The sequence below is a fragment of the Podarcis tiliguerta genome (assembly GCF_965153285.1).
Source record: "Podarcis tiliguerta genome assembly, chromosome: 4".
NCBI classification, from domain to species: domain Eukaryota; kingdom Metazoa; phylum Chordata; class Lepidosauria; order Squamata; family Lacertidae; genus Podarcis; species Podarcis tiliguerta.
Genome location: NC_139537.1, coordinates 91,270,576 through 91,293,078, shown reverse-complemented (window position 1 = coordinate 91,293,078; position 22,503 = coordinate 91,270,576). Strand labels below are relative to the sequence as shown.

Genomic DNA, 22,503 nt, shown 5'->3' with positions numbered 1-22,503 from the left:
TAAAAAAAGCCACACACCCAATGAATGCCCTCTCCACTAATGCACGATATAGCAATATTTTTTTTTTACTCTTAAACCAAAAAATGTGATGAACTAGCATCCAACAATGTGTTGATCGACTAGCTTCTGAGAGAGCACCCTCTCTGTATCCTGAACCTTTTCTAAATTATTAACTATGTTGGCTATGTTTGCACAGGCTTCCACAGCTCCAAATACGCCCACTGGGTGCTGCTCAAAGGGCCACAAAGCAGGATAGTGCTGGTTCTCTAGGCTGCCCTCTTGCACCGTTGCTGGAATTCTAATGAAGGATGGTGTGGCGATCACACAGGGGCCCCGGACGTTTGACGGTCTATTGACCCTGTGCCACCACTGTGATTGCGTGCTGACCTTTAAAGCCCTAAACGGCCTCGGTCCAGTATACTTGAAGGAGCGTCTCCACCCCAATCGTTCTACCCGGACACTGAGGTCCAGCACCAAGGGCCTTCTGGCGGTTCCCTCACTGCGAGAAGCCAAGTTACAGGGAACCAGGCAGAGGACCTTCTCGGTAGTGGCGCCCTCCCTGTGGAACGCCCTCCCACCAGATGTCAAAGAGAACAACAACTACCAGACTTTTAGAAGACATCTGAAGGCAGCCCTGTTTAGGGAAGCTTTTAATGTTTGATGTATCACAGTATTTTAATATTCTTTTGGAAGCCGCACAGAGTGGCTGGGGAAAGCCAGCCAGATGGGCGGGGTATAAATTATTATTATTAATTATTATTATTATTATTATTATTATTATTATTATTATTATTGCTGAGCTGAGAGACTTCAGAGAAGTGTGACTGGCCCAAGGTCACCCAGCAGCTGCATGTGGAGGAGCAGGGAATCGAACCCGGTTCACCAGTTTACGAGTCCACCGCTCTTAACCACTACACCACACTGGCTCTCGTGGTGCAAGCCTTGTGTGCATTTTGCGTGAGAGGAAACCCAGATATATGTTCTCTTGTATTATTAAAAGTTTGTGCCAAAACCCACCTTTTCTATTCTGAATATGAGCACAGAGATAAACACAATTTAAGCCGACAACATTTTGATGTGGCTACCAGAGAAATGCAAAAATTAACGTTGCAGTCGTTCTGCTGATGGCATGAAAGTCTACGATTTCAGTCTTTCCAGCCTCAACCTGCCGTTCTTGTCCTGAATTACAAAGAGTAACGAGTGAATCTGTTTAATGAACAACTTTGTCATGTTGCCATTTGCCTTAGTCAGAGGCAAAAATGTGGCACCTATAAACTTAAATGAAATCCCGAGACTGAATCTCAAAGCGGTTTGTAACTGGAAGCTCTATTACCTTTAGTAAGGCTTGTGCTGAAGCAGTGCTTTTGAAGACTAGACTGTCTGATTTTAAAGGCTGCATTCCTAAAATTATGTTCAAGCTTGTACTGTATCAGGATTGCCGCCTCAGGCTCCCCTGACGCTCTCCCCGTACACTCCTGACCAAGTTCTTTGAGGATAAGTCTGCCATAGTTGTATTCCCCACTGCTGCTAATCCTGGTGTGAAGGGGGAAAGAGAGTGGGGAAGGGGATAAGTGGGAAGCATTAGTTTTGTACGGCCTTCTCCTTTCTTCTGGCAGTTGGCTCAACACAGTGCGAGTATTGCCTTGGAGCAAGTAGGAAGAGTAAATAAGCATGAATCAATCAGCTTTCATGGCTGGCTTTTGATGATGGTACAAACACAGCCTTGTGTCTGGAACTCAGAAAAAAAACTAAAGCGTATTATAAAACCAGCTTCACATTTCCTCCGAGACACCAGTTTACAAGCACGATTTAATAGCACACAACAGCACAGAAATTACTTAACAGGAATGTTTATTTTATATAGCAAAAGTCATTCAAATTATTTCAATCTTGAGCAATAAATAGGCACTTCAACAAGAGTATATATTTACAATGGCAGTCTGAATGCTAGGAATCATTTCAAAGTGTGCTTCTACTACAATGGGTGGGAGATGGCAACTACTTAGAACCCACTGCCAACATGGATTATAACAAATCCAGTGAGTATTTTGTTTTTCAATTATTCATAGAAAATTTAATCCTGATTAAGTATCCTTGGGCAGGAATTCATGGGTAGTTGATGACTGAAACTAACATTTATTTGAAATGCTTCTGTTAATTTAATCTGTGAATATGGCTTAATTATGATTGAATCCTCAATGTAAGAGTAATGAATTATATCAGGATTAAAATTCTAGTGCTGCATCGCATACCCCCCCCCCCCAAGTTTAGGAGATGCTAGCCTGCTGTTTTTATAACCTTAACAATGCCAAGTTTTTGTTTTTTAAAAAACAGAACTCAAGTTAGTCCATCACCCTTATGCTCTTGTAACATTTGTCACAAACATGGTGTGTAAAAAGCAATTGGTAATCAAGCTGAAATCTGAATTGCATCCAAATCTCAAGGCAAGGAAGTGTTTTTTTCTTTTCGTTTTAAAAAACACAAATAATGAGTGCTACAGTTTGCTGTAAACATTTTACACTGGTTTCCTGGACCTATTACAATTTTCAAGTGCTTTTAAACTCCTGCACAATTTGCACGGTTTCAAAGCAACTTTAAAACAATATATTATTTTAATTCCAAAAGTGGTCTATGTGATCCATTTATGCTTGCAGTTATGACAATTTGGATCTAGTTCCAACATAAGATGAGGCAGTTTTTAAGTGAAAACACCGAGGTTAAGAATTTTCCTTGACTTCATCCAAGATGCTTGGTCACAATTTTTGAGAAAATCTGCCTCATACCTGCACTCGTTCAGCTCCTGCTGCAGTGTAATTCTGTATACTGATTGTTTCGTTTCTCCCAAAGATCCTCTGTGGTGGATTCACTGCTGAAAACAGCTGCACATTTCCAAGTCTTTATTGCACATTTGTCAACGGATCTCCCAGATGCATCTCAGAAGTGATGGCGGCTTTTATGTCCAGATGCTACAGTAAGTGGCAGTGTTACTGAAGAGAGGGAGGACACTTCCCAATACAGACTATGGGAAACAAAGAGTCGGTACAGGAGGACCATGGAGAACAACTGGCAGAGGATGACGCCTATGGTAATGACCTAAAATATGAAAGGAAAAGAAAACAAAGAGAGCTTTGTAGGAAGAACAGAATATTCACCTGAAATTTACTGGACCGACCCAGGAATTCAAGTTTAGAAGTTCACCTTGGGAATCGCCAGATCTCTTAAAACACAATTTCATGTAGAAGAAGAAGAGAAGAGTTTGGATTTGATATCCCGCCTTTCACTCCCTTTTTAAGGAGTCTCAAAGCGGCTAACATTCTCCTTTCCCTTCCTCCCCCACAACAAACACTCTGTGAGGTGAGTGGGGCTGAGAGACTTCAGAGAAGTGTGACTGGCCCAAGGTCACCCAGCAGCTGCATGTGGAGGAGCAGGGAATCGAACCCGGTTCACCAGATTACGAGACTACCGCTCTGAACCACTACACCACACTGGCTTTCATGGGATCTCTTAACGTCACAATTCTAAAGCTGCCTGCATACATTACGCACATGAAGGGGCAATACCGGTAGCAAGGGACTGTGCAGTTCCCTCTGGCCCCGCCATTCACGTTTTGCAGGCTTTCCTGGATCTTGCACAATTAGAGTTCCAGGATATGAGGAAGTCAACATGCACAGATTTCCCTGCCTCAAGCATCCACATGACTGGTGGGGCCAGGGGAACTTGATGTGCTGGAGGAAGGGAAGGGGGTCCCACAACTCCCCCCCTATACATGTTGCTCCTTCATGTGGAATGATTGAAGGGGGCTACAGGGGAAAAAATAGATTCAGAAATTCCTATTACTTATCAAAGTTTAACAATCCAAAGTCTTGCATACATTTAAGCCTTCATTCGGTAACTGACTCAAGTTTTATTATGCTGTATCTACCTACCTTCTCTCGCTGGTAATCTCTTAACACTAGAGATATGGATACAAGACTTGGGTGACACAAAAACCACAGAAGACAGCCCTGAAAGAAGAAGGAAGACCACTATCAGCTAAGGAGCATCTCCACCTCCATCGTTCAGCCCGGACACTGAGGTCCTTCTCCGAGGGCCTTCTGGCGGTTCCCTCACTGCGAGAAGTGAGGTTACAGGGAACCAGGCAGAGGGCCTTAGTGGTAGTGGTACCCACCCTGTGGAATGCCCTCCCATCAGATGTCAAGGACATAAACAACTATCTGACTTTAGAAGACACCTAAAGGCAGCCCTGTTTAGGAAAGTTATCATCATCATCATCATCATCATCATCATCATCATCATCTGTCAGTACTAAAAGTCACTCTGTCCATTAACAGATCTCTAGTTACATATTTTCATTTTCATTTCACATGTTAAAATACGTTCTGTAACTTACTAAGTGCTCTTCTGCATCAAGCCATAGACCATTATGAGAGTCTTGATGTATAACATCATACCTTGCTTAACCAAACCCTATGTATGTACATTATTTTTCGCCCTATAGGGCGCACCGGCCCATAGGGCGCACCTAGTTTTGGGGGGGGGGGAAATAAAGGGGAAAAAAAATATTTCCCCCCCAGGCCCGAGCTTGACCCCAGCCCCCAGAACAGGCTGCTATCCGCAAGCCTTGGGAGCCCGGCAGGAACTCCCATCGGTCTCCCCAGGCTTGCAGATAGCTTCCTGAAGCCTGGAAAGCGAGAGGGGTCGGTGCGCACCGACCCCTCTCGCTCTCCAGGCTTCAGTGAAAGCCTGCATTCGCCCCATAGGACGCACACACATTTCTCCTTCATTTTTGGAGGGGAAAAAGTGCGTCCTATAGGGCGAAAAATACGGTATGTATGTATGTATGTATGTACTCAGAAGTGAAGTCTCACTGTGTTCCATGGGGTTTACTTCCATGTAAGTGTGCATAGGATTGGAGCCTCAAACTACAATCCTGTACACAATAACTTGGAAATAAGCTCCATTAAACACAATCAAACATTTGTAAGTACATATGAGATTGCACTGTTTTATTTTCCTCCAAACTAGACACTGCATTCAATAGCGCTCTGGAAGAATACACTGAGTTTCTATATGATGCACATACCTTTGTGAAAGTGATATAGAATTCTCTTTTCAGTGTGCTTCTCTCAATTCGGATGATCTGGTAAAGTCCGCAGCCAAGCGACAGAGCTAGGCAAATTCTCAAGCCAATGAGAAGACCGCCTGCTAAACTTTGGTGTGAGTGGTAGCTGTGATGATTTGTATCCTCAAACTGTTCCCAAATTAGCAAAATGCCCTGCAAAAGAACAAGGAACACAATTAGAAGAAAGATAGTGTCCAGATGGATCTTTTTTCATATAACTTTGTACAGTATAAAAACAATATATGATGGCCCCACATTGTTAGTCTAGGCAGTGGGGAGGGAGGAAGGAGGAACAAAAAGAGTAGAATTCACTGAAGCCCTCTTCAATAAAACTGAGATTCTAGTCAGCAATTTTGTTTTTTAATACAATCTTTTTAGGATGTGAGGTGGTCAGGGGTGGACAAAAGTTCAAGGACTCTCTGTTTGGGACTGATGTGGATAATTTTGCTTCAATTATAGGGTCCCAATTCAGTGGCAGATTCCTTCTGTTGACAACACCATGCAGGCTTCTATAAGGTGTGACAGGCACTTGCCAAGAGAACTCTGTGAATGGGCTTTTTAGCCTTGGGAGAAGAAATAAACAAGCATTAGTTTAGAAATAATTAGAACTATGTCAGAGAAGGAAACCTTTCACCTGTGCCCATTTAGCTTGTTTGTTTAAAAGGTAATATAATCTTTCAATATTCCGTATTTTCCCCTGTATAAGACTAGGCTTTTTTTCCTAAAAAATAATATCAAAATAGGGGGCATCTTATACATGGGGGAGTCTATAATATGGAAAATACGGTACCTGTGTATGTGTGTGTGTGTGTGTGAGAGAGAGAGAGAGAGAGAGAGAGAGAGGGAAAGAGAGAAAGATATCACAGTAAAAATTAAATGGCAGACAACACTTATCATGGCTGGTGCGCATATAATACATGTACCAGCTCAGGGCCACATGTTGTAATGGGGTTCTCAGAGGCATATGGCTGAGAGGTGAGAACTGTTTTTTTCTGCTGAATGCCCATCAATATATGAAGCACAGAGGGCCAATGAATGAATGAATGCTTGGAGACATGTCTCTTCATTCTCAGGACCAGGGGTGGATAAATCAAGGCCTAATCCCATGGCATCCTGAGTTCGTACAGGTAACAAGGGAAAACCAGGGAGTTAAATGGAGAGAACGGAGTGGTAAAAAAAGAGAAATAAAAGAGAAGCAGTGCCATCCACCTTTGGTGCCAATATGCGGTCCCCCACAGATTACCCTAAGGGTGTGAAGCCCTTGAAAGAAAAGAGTTTGTTCACCACTGCTCTAGACAATAGTCCAAGAAGTATATTTTGCCAAAAATGAGAAAGAAAAGAATCCCGTCTATAGGCTGTCATGAAATCTTTGGGTAACTGATCAGTTGGAACATTGCATACCTTCCCCCCGCCCGCCCCCCAAAAGGCATGTAAGATTCATATGTGAAATTTTCCTCACAGCTTTTGAGAACATTGGCCTTTTCCTTTCTAGTGATGAGCTGGACAAAATAGTTACCAAATCTTTATTTGAATTTGATAGAGTTGCTGGGGGATTGCGACAGGTCAATTACAGTGGACTCTCTAGTTACATACCGCTCTGGATACATAACTTTCGGGTTATGAACGTGGCAAACCCGGAAGTGTATATACTTCTGGGTTTCGCCGCGCGCAGAAGCGGCACCTCTGCCTACGGACTTTTCGGGTTGCGGATGGACCCCGGAACAAATTTAATTCATATCCGGAGGGTCCACTGTACTTTGGCAACTAGTAAGCCAGTGCTGGTATGAAGAGAAAAACAGTTTGCCTGTGGCAGCGGCGGCAAACTTGGTGCCCTCTAGACACTGGGCTACAAATTCCACCATCTCTGACCGTTTGCCATGCGGTCAGGAGGTGATAAGGATTTTAGTCCAGCAACATTTGGGTGGGTGAGGGGGGCAGGCTGGCTTCCCCTGGCTTAAAACAGCAAAGGAAGTTCATGATTAAGAGCAGATTTGAATGAGGGACTTCCCATTTCACATTTTGGGCAGTGTATCAGTGTAGCTAAAGGAGAGACTCTGAGTGACCCTGGAAATACTTAGCCATCAGTGAGGATTTAGAAAATGTACAACCAGGTACTTAGGGCTGCTACTTTTTCAGGAGCTAGGTATTACATCAAATCCTCTGTCAGCCTGCAAGAGCTCTCCTGAAGAGTTTTCAATCATCTGTATCACTACCATCGACAGCAGCATTTGCAGTATTTTGGGTTGGATACCCTTTCACAACATTCCCAAAGGAACATCAGTACAGACAGCCTCTTCTCTTCGTGCAGGATCATTACCACATCATATGCTTATTAATGCTTATTATGCTTATTAAGGTCCGTATAGTAAAAGCTATGGTCTTCCCAGTAGTGATGTATGGAAGTGTGAGCTGGACCATAAAGAAGGCTGATCGCCGAAGAATTGACGCTTTTGAATTATGGTGCTGGAGGAGAGTCTTGAGAGTCCCATGGACTGCAAGAAGATCAAACCTATCCATTCTTAAGGAAATCAGCCCTGAGTGCTCACTGGAAGGACAGATTGTGAAGCTGAGGCTCCAAGACTTTGGCCACCTCATGAGAAGAGAAGACTCCCTGGAAAAGACCCTGATGCTGGGAAAGATGGAGGGCACAAGGAGAAGGGGACGACAGAGGACGAAATGGTTGGACAGTGTTCTCGAAGCTACAAACATGAGTCTGACCAAACTGCGGGTGGCAGTGGAAGACAGGAGTGCCTGGCGTGCTCTGGTCCATGGGGTCACGAAGAGTCGGACATGACTGAACGACTAAACAACAACACAACAACAACATGCTTATTAATGTTTCTTAATTACCCCCCAAAGCACTTCCACAGTAAATAAAACACCCAGCGCGAAAACAGACCTGTGTTACCACGACAGCTATTGCAATGGCTGTGGAGGTTGGAGTAGAATCCCACTGGAGAGGTTTACTCTGAGATTTCTTCATTCTCCCTATTGTCCATCCCATGCACAAACTGAGCAACAGATAGAGCATCTGCACCTGAGAGATTATGTCGCACACTAAGGGGAAGAACATTAATATAACTGAATTGTCTGAAATACGCCACCAAGAAAAACCTCTGTATAAAATGGCCTGTTGTAGAGCTTTACTTCTGCAAAACATACCGGTACATAAGAGGTCAATTAACACTGTTGTAAACACTTCAATATAACTAGCGGGATGATCTAGCCTAGATAAATAGCATGCATACTGACCAGCACTCTTGGAGTACAAATTCATTAAAATTTTGTCCATTGGTGTTCCAATACAAAGCTTCCTGTATACATCGGCTTTTTCCTCAATATTTAGAGCCTCTGCTGTACACAATGTCCTCTAGTGGAGGAATGCAATTTTCATAATCTGGACCAGACTTCCCCAACCTCGGGACCCAAGATCTTCATCACCCCCAACAACTGGCCATGATGTTAGGGAAGGCTGGTCCAGAGCTTTACTGTGGTTGTCACTGCAACCACAGTATGGACAGTGTGCAGCGACAGCCTTGCATGGCTTTTAAACGTATTTTTGGAACGCTTAAACCAGAATCAGATCTATGGAACGCACAAGGAAGAAGGGAAATGCCATAAAAATATTTCTGAAATGAGAGGGGACAAAATGAAGGAGGACCATGATTTCATGCTTATGTTTTCCCCCTCCCTCTTGAGAGCCTGTACACGTCATCTATCCAGAGCTGTTCTGTATGTGTCCAGAAAAGCATCTTAAAAAAACAAAAAGGTCTATGTCACCGGATGCATCCAGTACAGTGGTACCTTGGTTCTCAAATGCTTTGGTTCTCAAACGCCTTGGGTTCCCAAATGCTGAAAACCCAGAAGTAAGTGTTCCGGTTTTCAAACGTTTTCCAGAAGCCGAACGTCCGATGTGGTTGTCGGCTATTGTTTCTGGGGCACCTGCACCAATCAGAAGCTGTGCCTTGGTTTTTGAACATTTCAGAAGTCAAATGGACTTTCGGAACAGATTAAGTTTGGTGCTTTTGTTTCTGCCATTTATTTTGCGTTTTTGTTTTTGAGGCTTTTTTGGTTCATTTGTTTTTGTGACTGTGTGGAACCCTGTTCAGCTACTGATTGGTTGTGCGACTGTGGAAATGGATAAAAGCCCCCCATCCAAACAATGACTATCATCAGTGCAGGTAAGAATTTTTTTAAAAACATTTTTTTTAATCATCTACAATACTGTCTTATTTAATAGTACAGTACATTGATTATTGCTTTCATTTTATGGATCAATGGTCTTGTTAGATAGTAAAATTCATAATAAATTGCTGTTGCTTTTAAAAGTCTGGAACGGACTAATCCGTTTAGCATTACTTTCTATGGAAAAGTGTGCCTTGGTTTTGGACCGCTTTGGTTTTGGAACGGACTTTCAGAACGGATTAAGTTTGAGAACCAAGGTACCATTGTATTTGCCACACAACAGCAACACAGTCACCTTTTGTACACTGAAGGTCAACAGTTGCAATAGCTAGGGACAGAAATGTGTTTTTTCCCGACACTGGCAGGAGATACACTGGTTTGCAATTAAGTAAGTTTCGCTGCAACAAAAGCATTGACTGCTCCAATTAACACTGCACAGTCCTCCTGGAAGTACAAGAGCCCCAGGAAACAGCACAGTATTGTAAAAATTGTACCCAACAGATTTTACGCAATATGCTAGAAGAAAAATTAAATTAAATGAAATTAAAATCAGCACATGTAAGGGTGGAGTCGTGTTGGCATATCTTGAAATAGTAGGTTTCAGGTTTAGCTTTTGCTGCAAGAAATTTAGCAAAGGCGTGCATGACTGTATGGAGACTTGAGTCTACAACATCTGGGGAAAATGCACACCTCTTTTGTGAGGAAGCAAGAGAAAGAATCTGGAAGTGAGGAAAGGAGCAGTGGCAAATCACAGAGTGGGGTCTAACCTGTGCCACGTCTTTACAGGAATATTTGCACAAGAAACTGTCTGCCTGGAACACCCTAAGGGGGGAAATGAAATTTGTTTAGCTGAAGCGATTTAACTTGTAGTTAAGCTACAATCCTATATTGACTTATATGAATGAAGTTTTACTGATTTCATGGGGCTTAGTTTTGAGCAGAATGCTTGAGTGGACTCTAACACTGTTCTAAAAAGCATAACTATTTTTAATAAATAAGGGTAAAGAGCCCCATTTGCTGCAGACGCAGCCGGGAATTGCAACTCTGTGCAAAGACAGTTTTCTAGGTGTGGCTTAAATTTTTTATCTAATATTTTAAACCACTCTGACTTTCCAAGAGACTCAGCATTTCATGTTATACAAGTTATATTAACATCCAGATAACGTGCTTCCCTAAAACCAACGTCCTCATTTGTGACCAGCTCAAAGAAAGCAAGATGTACTTACACTCTGCAAGGCTTCCCATAAAAGGTGCTCCTACTCCATTTTTAGAGTAACTAAAAAGGAAAACCAGCTTGATAAATTATACTAAAGAAATACGCATCATAAAAGCATAAACACAACCACCACTAATACTATTTTTGGATATTAAAAAAAATGAAAATAACTTTGTAAAAGCTTTAAGAATACATAACATGAAAATCAGCTGGGTTTGCCTCCAGCTTGTAAATGATAAAGGAAATGGGCCAATCTACTAGCATATAACTATTTTGCATTCCGCACAGAAACTCCAGAATTCTGCTTTTCTCATATGAATTTCTGTGAAGCAGATTTGACTTCTTAACAGAAGAGGCTACACTAGCGGTGCGCAGTGGCATGCAAATTGGGTTGATCTGGAGGTCTCCTGGCTCCCAAAATGCAATGCCAATACCTCCCATCATCCTGAGTTGGATTAGCTGCTGCACATAATGGCCTTTTTCTGCACTGTATTTCCTATTTTTCTTTAGGTCCACAAGTTTTGCAACAAGTGGGGCTGTCCAAAACGTTGCCTGCAGAACACTGAAAAGATGGCAGTTGTTTTTTGTGGAAGTGCAGCAAAAGAGGACTTTCAAAAACTTAAAAGCTTTTATTTACTTTTTAAAGTGTTTTTTAATTGGAGGGCAAAAGAGCAATACATATATATATAGGGAGAGAGTGAGTGAGAAAATGCACTTGATTGAATTTATGTAACTCTTTTTACATAAAGGGGAAATACTGAAACAAAATGTCAATACTATTCTGTTGTATTGGTAAAAAGGTAAAGGGACCCCTGACCGTTGGGTCCAGTCGTGGCCGGCTCTGGGGTTGCGGCGCTCATCTCGCTTTACTGGCCGAGGGAGCCGGCATACAGCTTCCGGGTCACGTGGCCAGCATGACTAAGCCGCTTCTGGCGAACCAGAGCAGCGCACGGAAACGCCGTTTACCTTCCCGCCAGAGCGGTACCTATTTATCAACTTGCATTGCGTGCTTTCGAGCTGCTAGGTTGGCAGGAGCAGGGACCGAGCAACGGGAGCTCATCCCGTCGTGGGGATTCAAACCGCCGACCTTCTGATCAGCAAGCCCTAGGTTCTGTGGTTTAACCCACAGTGCCACCCGCGTCCCCTCCAGAGTGGTAGGCCTCAGTTAAGTTTAAATGCAGCAAATCTAGAGGAACCAACAATAATGACAATTGATCAATACATCTGAGTTGAAAGGAAGCTGAAGCATACATGTTTAATTACAAGAAAATAAAATTAAGGTGGAAGAACACCTTTAGAACAGCATATTTAGGCTTTATAGTGGAAAGTGACAACAGTTTGTTTCTTCACCTGTTTTCAGCATTGAATTGCATTCCCTACTACAAAACCTAAATGAGCTCTGCTAAATGGTTATTTCCTATCTCACTCTTTTGTACAGAGAACAGTGGATGATCATCTATTGGGGATGGTGTAAATATTAGGAGATAGATGTGTTTCCTTGCACACCCACACACCAGTGTTTCCTGAAGCAAATATGTATTATGTAAAGTGTGGGAAACATTCACACCTGTGAATGCATATGGAGACTCTGGCGATTCAGGGTTCCAACATACATTTACATGTTTGTATGTCTTTTATGCTGTTCTAGGAAACAGCAGTGTAATACCGTGGTACCTCGGGCTACAGACGTTTCAGCTTACAGACTCCGCTAACCCAGAAATAGTACCTCGGGTTAAGAACTTAGCTTCAGGATGAGAACAGAAATCGTGTTCCGGTGGCGCGGCGGCGGCAGGAAGCCCCATTAGCTAAAGTGGTGCTTCAGGTTAAGAACAGTTTCAGGTTAAGAACGGACCTCCAGAACAAATTAAGTTCTTAACTCGAGGTACCACTGTATTGCAGTATATGTAGCAAAAACATTTATTGTGCAAAGCAGGGAGCTGCCCTAAGATACATGTAGCCTACCTTTGCACAGTTGTTCAGGTAATTGTATCAGTGTGCCTGCGAGTTCGAAACCTGCTGTTCCCCTGTGCTGGGGCAGACCAGCACCCTGTATTTTGCTCTACCACCCTTGTGTGGTGATTTGCAGAAAGAACATTTCAGATTCAATCTGAAGGGAACAAAGGAACGTGGGTAGCAATGACTTCTGGGTCAACTGTGGGCAATGGAGGACGATGGAGGCCACTCACTCTGAGTGGTCCGATTGCTGTGAGGAAATGGGAAGGGAGCACGGGTAAAGCACCTTCTCAAAAAAGTCGAAAGGAAAAGTTTGAATTCTGAAGGGTCCAGCAGTGTTAAAGGATGCTCTATAGGAGCTCCCAAAGCTTCGGAGGGAGCGGCTGGAGCAACAAGATCGAGCACAGACACACAACGTGATCGAGACCCACAGCAAACTGCCTCAAGAGCTGCCATTGAAGCAGCGACTTTTCCAAATAAAATAAATTCAGACCAATTTGACAATGCAAATTCCTTCTTGAAACCTGGGAAGGTCACTACCAAAGCAAGACCAGGGTTGGGGGACCTGTAGCCCTCCAGATGTTGGACTCCACCCTGCATTTGCTCCAGGCAGAATCACCAATGATATGGGGTGATCACTGTCAAACAACATCCGGAGAGCCACAACTTCCCCATCCCTGACACAGACAGCACTAGACGTGGAAGACCAATGATGTTACTTGGTATGGCAGCTTCGTATGCCCAAAGGCGGAGGGTTTAAATTTACCTTGAAAAATGTAGGTAGTTAGCAAAAGCGGAAGCGGCTTGCAAGAGCAGAACAGTCGACAGAACTTTTAACACAGTGTGCATAGGCCCTGCTTTTTTAATCGTCTGCCACAATGTCTGAGCGTATATGCAAGCAGCGACGAAGTATGCCAGAACAAGCAGGAAGAAGAACTCATGGAGGCCTGCAAAGAGAAGAAGTACCTTACATAACATTTCTTTACTTAGATATTTAATGTCCAACCCTTCAAAAAACAAAAAAATACCAGAGCTAAAATAATGACAAAACACAGTAGCAACCTGACCAGATAAAATTTAAATTAAGAACAGAAGTCTCAAAGGGAACTCAAAAGGGTTTCACTTAGTAAGGGTACTACAGAAAACGACTCATCTCTGGTGTGCAGAGATGAGCCTATTGAACAGGAGAAAGAAGTGGTCCCTAAGGTACAGCCAAAGCAGGGTTATTATTAATATAGGCCTATATTTCAACAGAGACAATTGCTAGCTCAGTTTTTTTAAAAAGGCTGGAAAAAAATTTCTATTAATAAATAGAAGCAAGAAACTACAACTACTGCCCCAGCAGATTGTAAGTACTGTGCTTGTATATATACTCACAATACCAGCATAACAACACTGGAAATGCTGGAGTCTTATCAATAATTATATTTGTTACCTGTCTTTCATGTCCCAGAACAGGCTGCATCTAAAAAGATAACACAATACAATTATGCTGATATGCCCTAACCTATGATGTTGTGTGCTACCTTTCAAGAGCATTGCAACCAATTTATTTCAAAGAACCAATTAAGATGTGACCAAAGAATATTTTGTTCCTTCACCAAAATAACTTAATAGATTTTAAAATAACTGTTAACTATAACACCAATATTTCCAGTGTGATGCTGGTACAATGAATATTGCTTACAAACCTTGGGGACAGATATTGGATTTTCTTGTTTCTGTCTAGTAACAAATAATTTGCAGCCTACTTTATTTTTACTAAGCCAGCAACCGTCTCTGTTGAAATTACTAAGTATATATGCAAACACACGCGCCTTGTCAGAAATGTCTGAAACTTACTGTGCTCAGTGACAAGAATCTAGCCTTTGGGTAAATGTAGCTCCTCTTTGCAGTCATGGAATAGAGCTGACTTTGCAATACAAACATTATACGTTTGCCTTGAGGATACGGCATTTGTGAACAGTGCTCTCAACTCAACAAATCTGTTTATACGAAGACTTCTTTGTTGCTGTTGTAATGTCTTTTGCTAAAGCAGTTGACAAACACTAAGTGACTGAAATGTTTCAAGCACAGCACACACAGAAGTATAGTAAACGCCAGGATAGTAGTATATGCATGTCGGTCACTCCCAGCTAATGCCACATCCATTGTGAATGGGCATCAGAGCCACGCTTCACACACAAAATATTATTGCTTCCCAAGGGTGTGATTCTCTGAACCCTAGCTTGAAAGCGTCACTGAATTAATGGGATTTACTTCTGCGTAAACATGTGGAGGTTTGCACTATAAAAAGTGCTTCCCATGCACTCATATCTCTATTTCCCCTCACAATACCAAAAAGAGATGTTTGCAGCATGTCTGCTGCAAATATTCATAGCGATCGCAGCATTTGAAGAGGAGGTTCTCAGGTGTCGGTTGGCAGACATACATTTCTCTTCAAATATAATGCTGGACATGCTCCAAACACCACTTTTTCATACGGAACAAAGAAGCTTCCACTTTTGCTTCAGACTTGCGGACACAATTGACTCACCGAGATTTTACTATGCCAACATTTGAGAGGCCGTGCAACAGATGTGTGAAACATTCATCTTACCACTAGATGTCATTGCTGCAACATTTAAAAGGCATAGCCAGTCCACAACGCACTTATTTTCAGTTTTGAAAGAATGATGTTCATGTTCTATGGTGTGTAACATGAAGATGAATTAAAGAAACCTGGTCTCTGAATTTCTCAATATTTTATTTTCCTTTTATACTTGTCTGGATTTTTATTTTATTTTTATTTTTGCTGTGTAAGAAGTAGTCATTTATCTCTGTTACATTGTAAATTCTTAGCCCATTCAATGAACTGCAAATAACTTTCTTTAAAGCTGTGTTTGCAGTCAGAACTAAAATGTCCTATATATCAGCAACTAATGCTAATTATGTAATAATAAAATTGAAGTGGTTGATTCTATTAATGTGTCACTGTATCTTCTGAGACATCACAATTAAAGGTAAAGGTAAAGGGACCCCTGACCATTAGGTCCAGTCGTGGCCGACTCTGGGGTTGCGGCGCTCATCTCGCTTTACTGGCTGAGGGAGCCGGCATACAGCTTCCAGGTCACGTGGCCAGCATGACTAAGCTGCTTCTGGCGAACCAGAGCAGCGCACGGAAACGCCGTTTACCTCCCGCTGGAAGGTAATTTATCTACTTGCCTATTTATCTACTTGTACTTTGACATGCTTTCGAATTGCTAGGTTGGCAGGAGCAGGGACTGAGCCATGGGAGCTCATCGCGTCGCGAGGATTCGAACCGCCGACCTTCTGATCGGCAAGTCCTAGGCTCTGTGGTTTAACCCACAGCGCCACCCGCGTCCTGACATCACAATTAGAATGCACCAAAAATGGAACTAAGTGGACACTTTGGGTAATTGTCCTGGATTGTGAAAAAAAGGGATAAAAAATAGTGGGTGAACACTAATCTATTAGGGCACATTAAAGTTATCAGACACTTCAAAGTCATCATTATATGACCAATGCTATACTTTTCCCAAGCAAGTATGTTTCCCTCATCCTATAGATAACTGGATAGCAACATCTAATATATGTATACAATTTAATGGGTTATTTTTGCCTGTCACTTCCCCAACCAATTTCCTCCAAAGTCCAGAAGAAACATCTTACCTGATTCCCCTGCGCTAAAGTGATCTAAAGGATTCCCTTCCGCATCTGGATTTAGTAACACCATTTCAAATTGAACTTCCTCGGATTCAGAGTCCTCATAATTCACCGCACAGGTAAACTTGTCAACATAAAACACATACCATGTGTCAGGATACGGAATCTGGGACACAGTCAAATTTTGTTCTGTGCTGTTCAGGTGCACTGCAAAAGGAACCAGACTTGAATAAACTCAGAAAGCTTTGGCTTACAGGACATAAAACAAGGCTAGAAAACAAGAAACTTTTCAGGTTAGCTGTGGCTAAGGAATGCACAAGCCGTTTTTGCCAGATGCACATGCATCAAGGGGCTTTTTAAAAAACAGATCCATATGATGCATGTGTGTTACATGTTTTAGTGTGCCTGTACCCCTTAAAAACCATACGGTTCAATGCATACACATGTTAAGCAGTTTCAGTGATCTTTTGATTTCAGTAGGAGGCAGTTTAAGCATGTGCATAACTAACTCACTGCAATCAATGGGATATAAAAGTGCTAAGCTGTGCTTAGATTGTGATCATAATATTTGGTCTAGTTCAAATGTTAATTCAGTGGCATGCCTTCAGCCCCAAACCACATTCTCAATTCTCTACTTGTCCATGGTAAAATCTGAACAGGCTGGGCTAAAGGAAAAGGGGGGGGGGGGAATTCAATTATAACTAGACTTGTTCATATAAATACACAAATGATACTACAATAATGTTTTTAGTATCTGTTCAATTCAGTTATATAATTATACTGTCCTGAGATATAATTTGCACGTCTTTATTTTGATCAATAAAATTAAGAATGATCATGATTAGCACTTCTTTGATAATAACTGTAAGAGGAACTTCAATATTTTGTACACTAAATATTTGTGCTCCACAAATGTTATATTAAGATTCTGAACTGCTGACTTCATTTTCAATGAGTCTGTAATTGGACCATGGTAGCGTATGGGGAGATAGGATGATACAAATGACTTAATTTTCCCAGAAACTAAACAACACTGCACGCTTATTCTATGCTAGCTTACTTATGAACTCAAATATTAACACTCAAGATATTCAAAGACAAACCACAATTAAGTGATGAAATTTGTTTTAAACCAGCTGTAAAGAGAGCAGAGCAGTCTCCAAATATTTTGAAGAGATAAAATGTTTAAGAGAGATGAGAAACAAATATTTAGAAAACAAACAGACACTTTGTGCAATGCAATTCTATGCGTATCTACTAATTGCCACTGAGTTTAGAGGAACTTGCTCCCAGGTATATAGGATTGCAGACTTATCAATGTATCTTAAAAACTCAGACATTATGCCAGCAATGAGGAACTTGGGGTCCTCCAGATGTTCTTGGACTACAGCTCTCACCGTCGCTGACAGTTGGTCATGCTAGCTGTGGCTGATGGGAAATAGAGCCCAAAACATCTGGAGGAACACACCTTCCTCACTGCTGCCCTAAAGCACTTGGCATGAAAGCAGGGATGGGAAACCTGTAGCCCTCCAGATGATATTGGACCAGCTCCCATCAGCCCCACCCAGGCAGAATGGTCAGAGGTCAGGGATGAGTTTTATCTGGAGGGCTATAGGTTTCCTACTTCTGAATGTGAGCATAGTCCAGGGGTGGCCAACTCCCAAGAGACTGTGATCTACTCACAGAGTTAAAGACTGGCAGTGATCTACCTCCTTTTTGGGGGTTAAGGTCAAAGTTGATGAGCTTTTTTAGGGGAGCCAAACTTGTTGAGCTTCTTTGGGGGGAGCCAGTGATCTACCACAGACGTCCAGTGATCTACCGGTAGATCACAATCTACTTGTTGGACATGCCTGGATAGTCTATACCTGTAAGAGTTTGGAGATCTCCGAGAGGAGAATTAATAGCAGCTTGGATTCTAACAAGTTCATGGTAGAATAGTTTCCTCCTCCTAATTGCCCTCTAAATCCCAACCAAAATTGTTTAGGAAGACTCCTGATTTCCTGGAGAGGGGTTTTGGTGGAATAACGGGCTGGGAACTTATCTTAGGATGCAAGCCATTTTTTCAATAAATACAAAATTTCCCCCCGGTGGATTATCATGCCAGTTTTGATATAAATAAAAATGGTGGTCACAGAGTGAGCAGGCTGCTTTCTGGATGAGGAAAGGGCAGCTGACATGCTGCTGCATGCATTTTGCATGTGCTGAGATGCTTCTTGCACATGATGCATTGCCGTGTATATTTTTATGTGATGTGCTATTGCACATGCTTGCTCACGACACAGTTCAGCCTGCTGCTGCATGTGCTTGCGCGAGACACACTGCTGCACACATTGCTGTGTGAATGTGCTGTGCATTGTTACCCCAATATGAAAATTGTGGCTGAAAAACCACAGGAAAGTGCATGTATGAAGGCTAAGTTGCAATCAGGCACAATATATACCGCTTGCATGGCATGGAAGTTAAGTCTAGGTACCTTGGCTTACAATTCCATGCCTTTTGTTTACATGAGCAAATTTATAAACACCATAACTCTTCTCTTAGTTTTTTCTTCATCCTAAACCTATTGTTCAACTGATGCATATAATAAGCTATGAACTGACTCAGTATATTTATGACACCCACTGCCCATTCGAACTCACTTATCAGCTGAGCTTTGGACAATCTCTCTTTACAGCTGTAATCCTGGTGGCTTTCTTGCAGCTTTAGCCATTCCTGAGCTTGAAAGAGGTGAAGCTTGGCTTCTTTTCCAACTGCTGTTGCTACATTGTTGATTCTGACATACAGAAGAGCACAATCACCTTGATATTTAAAAAGAAGTCAAAGTCTATTACACAGATAAGGACGGAAATAAAGGAGAAATATTATCTAGAAAGCTTTTAATGCTGGCAGAATTGCCTCTTAATGCAAACCGCTGCCAAGTGTTCATTTTCCTACCAATATTTAGTTCAACAAATAGTTGTATAAGAAGCCTGCAATTATTTTTCCAGCTTACATCAAGGCACAAAAAATTCCAAACTGCAAAAATGCTCTACATTGGGCTGCTATATATTTATCTTAAAATAGGATTGTAGAACCTAGATTTATTTGGGGAAGGGACATTCTGACGTGGGTATTAAAAATGTTTTGGATTGTCCCTGCTGCAGAATGTTATTTATACAGCAAAGTGATTTCAGTTGGCTCAAATCAGACAGCTGAGTGACTCAATTACACCCATGTACTCACTGGATCTCTATGGAAGCAACCCTATACATAAGACACTGGCATAAAGCAAGCTGATATAACTTAAACTAGGGTAAAATTACACCAGATCCAGACTCCGTTCAGCAGTGGGGCTGCAGCTGGCTGAGCTTGCCTAAGTCTGGCAGAGAGTGTGTTTGAGTTGTTTCACTTGTTTTGCCTTTAACTTCTTGAGGCTTAGGATCCAGCCCTAAGTCTCTGCCCTCTGCCCCTATAGCGCCCTTTATTCAGGGCTTACCTTGGGCCTACGATTACTGGGGCAATCTCATAGATCCAAACCAGCAGAAAGGAGATGCGACTAGCAAGGCAATGCTTGTCATCTGACAGATGCCTGCAGGATAGATAGCTCAGTCAGTAGAAGAGCATGAAGCACTTTATCTCAGGGTTGTGAGTTCGAGCTCCATGTTGAGCAAATAGATTCCTGTATTGCAGGGGGTTGGGCTAGGAGACCCTCGTGATCCCTTCCAACCCTACGATTCTATGACCCTCCAAAGGGGAAAACAAGAAGCCACTCCAACAGGAGAAAAACTCCTGCTGCAACAGTGCCGTCCTCCCTCTTTGACAGCGAATGCTGTTTGTTAAAAGTGGGGCATGCAAAATTTAATTGCTTACCTAAGATATATAAAAAGGTAAAGGACTCATGGACAGTTAAACCCAGTTGAAGGCAACTATGGGGTTGTGGCGCTCATCTCGCTTTTAGGCCAAGGGAGCTGGCGTTTGTCCACAGACAGCTTTCTGGGTCATGTGGCCAGCATGACTAAACCGATTCTGGCGCAATGGAACACTGTGACAGAAACCAGAGCACATGGAAACACCCTTTATCTTCCCGCTGGAGTGGTACCTATTTATCTATTTGCACTGGTGTGCTTTCGAACTGCTAGGTTGGCAGGAGCTGGGACAGAGCAACGGGAGCTCACCCCATGACGGGGATCTGAACCTCCAGCCTTCTGATCGGCAAGCCCAAGAGGCTCAGTGGTTTAGACCACAGCGCCACCCACTTCCCTTTACCTTTACAGTCACTTATATATGCGGGACTAAATGGTTTAAAGGTTGGAGGTTCAAATCCCTGTGATGGAGTGAGCTCCTGTTGCTCTGTCCCAGCTCCTGCCAACCTAGCAGTTCGAAAGCACGCCAGTGCAAGTAGATAAATAGGTACCGCTGTGGTGGGGAAGGTAAATGGCGTTTCCATGCGCTCTGGTTTCCATCACGGGATCCCGTTGCACCAGAAGCGGTTTATTCATGCTGGCGAGATGAGTGCTGCACCCCATAGTCACCTCTGACTGAACTTAACCATCCAGAGATCCTTTACCTTACCTATATAGGTGACGATATACTGTACATGGCTGCAAGATCAGCTGAGGTCCAGTCAGAGCCGTAGCTACGGAGGGGCTAAAGGGCGGTGGACTTCAGGGTGGGGCGAGTCTCACAGCCCCCTGGAGTCCGGGCAAACCCTTGTCAAATCCAGAAAGGGCGCATAACGCGTGGAATTGGGCGCAAACAGCAGAAAAGGCCCGGGCACGGGATCCCTCGCATCCCTCCTTCTCCCAACCGAAGGCCCTGCTGCGCTCCATCGCGAGCTCGGCGCGCATAGGATCGCGCTGCGCAAAGGCGCATAACGCGTGGAAACGGGCGCAAACAGCAGAAAACGCCCTGGCACGGGGTCCCTCGCATCCCTCCGTCTCCTCCCAACCGAAGACCCTGCTGCGCTCGATCCCGAGCTCGGCTCGTATAGGATCGCGCTGCGAAAAGGCGCTGGGCGAGATCCTCCTCCGGGCCGGGCAGCGCCCCGCTTACCGTGGAATTGGAACTGCGCCGCCGCCTGGCCAGCCCTAGCGGCCGCGCTGGAGAAGCCGCCCCGGACCGTCTTGGCCTGCGCCGCCGGGAGCCACGCGCCCCAGCACAGGGTGGCCCAGGCGAGCCACGGAAGCCCCATGGTCGTTCCCTCGGCGGCGGGAGCGGCCGCCTCAGTCACCGCTTTCCCATCCCCGTACCACGTCTACAACCTCACGGGTGGGCGGGCGGGAGCGGGATTGACCGCGCAGCTAACCAATAGCGTTCTTCGGATCGGCGGGGTGGGCGGGGCCAGCCGATAGAGACGGGAATACTTCCGGCCTGCAGCCCGTTTGAATCCCCCACTTCTGCGCGCGGCGGCGGTTGCTAGGGAACGAGCTCTCCAACCGCGTGACCCGGCCGTGTTTGACGAGCCTGTTGATTGGTTGCTGGGTGGGTAGGGGGGCGGGGAAACTTCGAAAGAAGGGCAGAGGGTGAGGGAACGCGGCGTCAGAAGGGACTCGTGACGTCATGGCCGTGGGACACGTCTTATACAGGATGATTATTGTCATTCTGATGATTATTTATTGAATTTATATACCCCGAGGTCTCAGGGCGGTTCACAGAACAAAATCAAAAGATAAAAGCACAAAATATATAATCAGTATTCGTATTTTACTTTATATTCAGAATCAGAAGAATCTTTTATTTGCATCAGCCACTAAGCAGTGGTAATAAAATAAAATAAATTGTACTGTAGAGAGGTAAAAAAAATTCAAAATACATTTTGCAGGTTTACATCAATAATCAAATAATAGATCTTATTCTAATTGTCCCCGCTAAAAGCCTTTCAGTTTTTGCTGTCAGCTGATCATCTTGATCTGCTAAAAGAAAGTGCTAAAAGACACAGAAGCAATGGTCGAGCGACAATAATAGAGGGGTAATAACTTCACTCCTCAAATCTTTACAAAGAGTGCAAGCCAGAAGCACTTTATATTGATTAAATGGGAGATCCAAGGGCGGTTCACAGAAAAAAAAGCAGGGTAATACGCAGGTAAATAATTAAAGCAAAACAACAAAACTAAAACTCCCCCCCTTTCCCACGGATAACATTTAAAAGGCTGTAGGATATTCAAAAGTCTGGTTGAAGAGGAACGCATGCCGCCTTTGCACAGTGCCAGCCACGCTCAAAAAAAAACCACATCGCTGCCACATAACAGAAAAAAATGAATACTTTGGGGGAGACGAAACAACTTTATTTCATCACGCCCAGTTTTGGAAAGAGGGAGCGCCCGAGTGCGCATGCCCAGGACACCGCCCCCCTTGCGCTACGTTCGCAGAACGCAGAGAGAGG

General features: G+C 43.4%; 1 protein-coding gene and 1 long non-coding RNA gene across 2 annotated transcripts in view; one reads left to right on the top strand and one right to left on the bottom strand.

Annotated features, from left to right (window-relative positions):
* Positions 1-1,834: 1,834 nt before the first annotated feature.
* GPR180 (G protein-coupled receptor 180) lies at positions 1,835-21,551 on the bottom strand. The gene is made up of 9 exons (XM_083435853.1): positions 21,174-21,551; positions 18,782-18,940; positions 16,149-16,349; positions 13,243-13,423; positions 10,534-10,583; positions 8,022-8,179; positions 5,084-5,275; positions 3,927-4,004; positions 1,835-3,093 (listed from the first exon to the last, which is right to left on the bottom strand). Exons 1-9 carry the CDS (start codon positions 21,310-21,312, stop codon positions 2,935-2,937), a joined length of 1,317 nt encoding a protein of 438 aa, XP_083291979.1. The 5' UTR covers positions 21,313-21,551; the 3' UTR covers positions 1,835-2,934.
* LOC310675440 overlaps positions 8,186-22,503 on the top strand; it is a 65,800-nt gene continuing 51,482 nt past the window's right edge. Inside the window, exon 1 of the long non-coding RNA XR_014510156.1 lies at positions 8,186-9,564. This is a non-coding gene — a long non-coding RNA (uncharacterized lncRNA). The remainder of the gene's footprint in view (positions 9,565-22,503) is intronic.

What these genes read in the sequence shown, in the direction of transcription:
- GPR180 (XM_083435853.1), bottom strand. Translation starts at nt 21,312, where the DNA reads ATGGGGCTTCCGTGGCTCGCCTGGGCCACCCTGTGCTGGGGCGCGTGG. An exon ending in AACTACCTACATTTTTCAAG is followed by an intron (nt 10,584 to 13,242) that starts GTAAATTTAAAC and finishes TTTCCTTTTTAG; the next exon opens with TTACTCTAAAAATGGAGTAG. An exon ending in TAGCTGTCGTGGTAACACAG is followed by an intron (nt 5,276 to 8,021) that starts GTCTGTTTTCGC and finishes GTTCTTTTGCAG; the next exon opens with GGCATTTTGCTAATTTGGGA.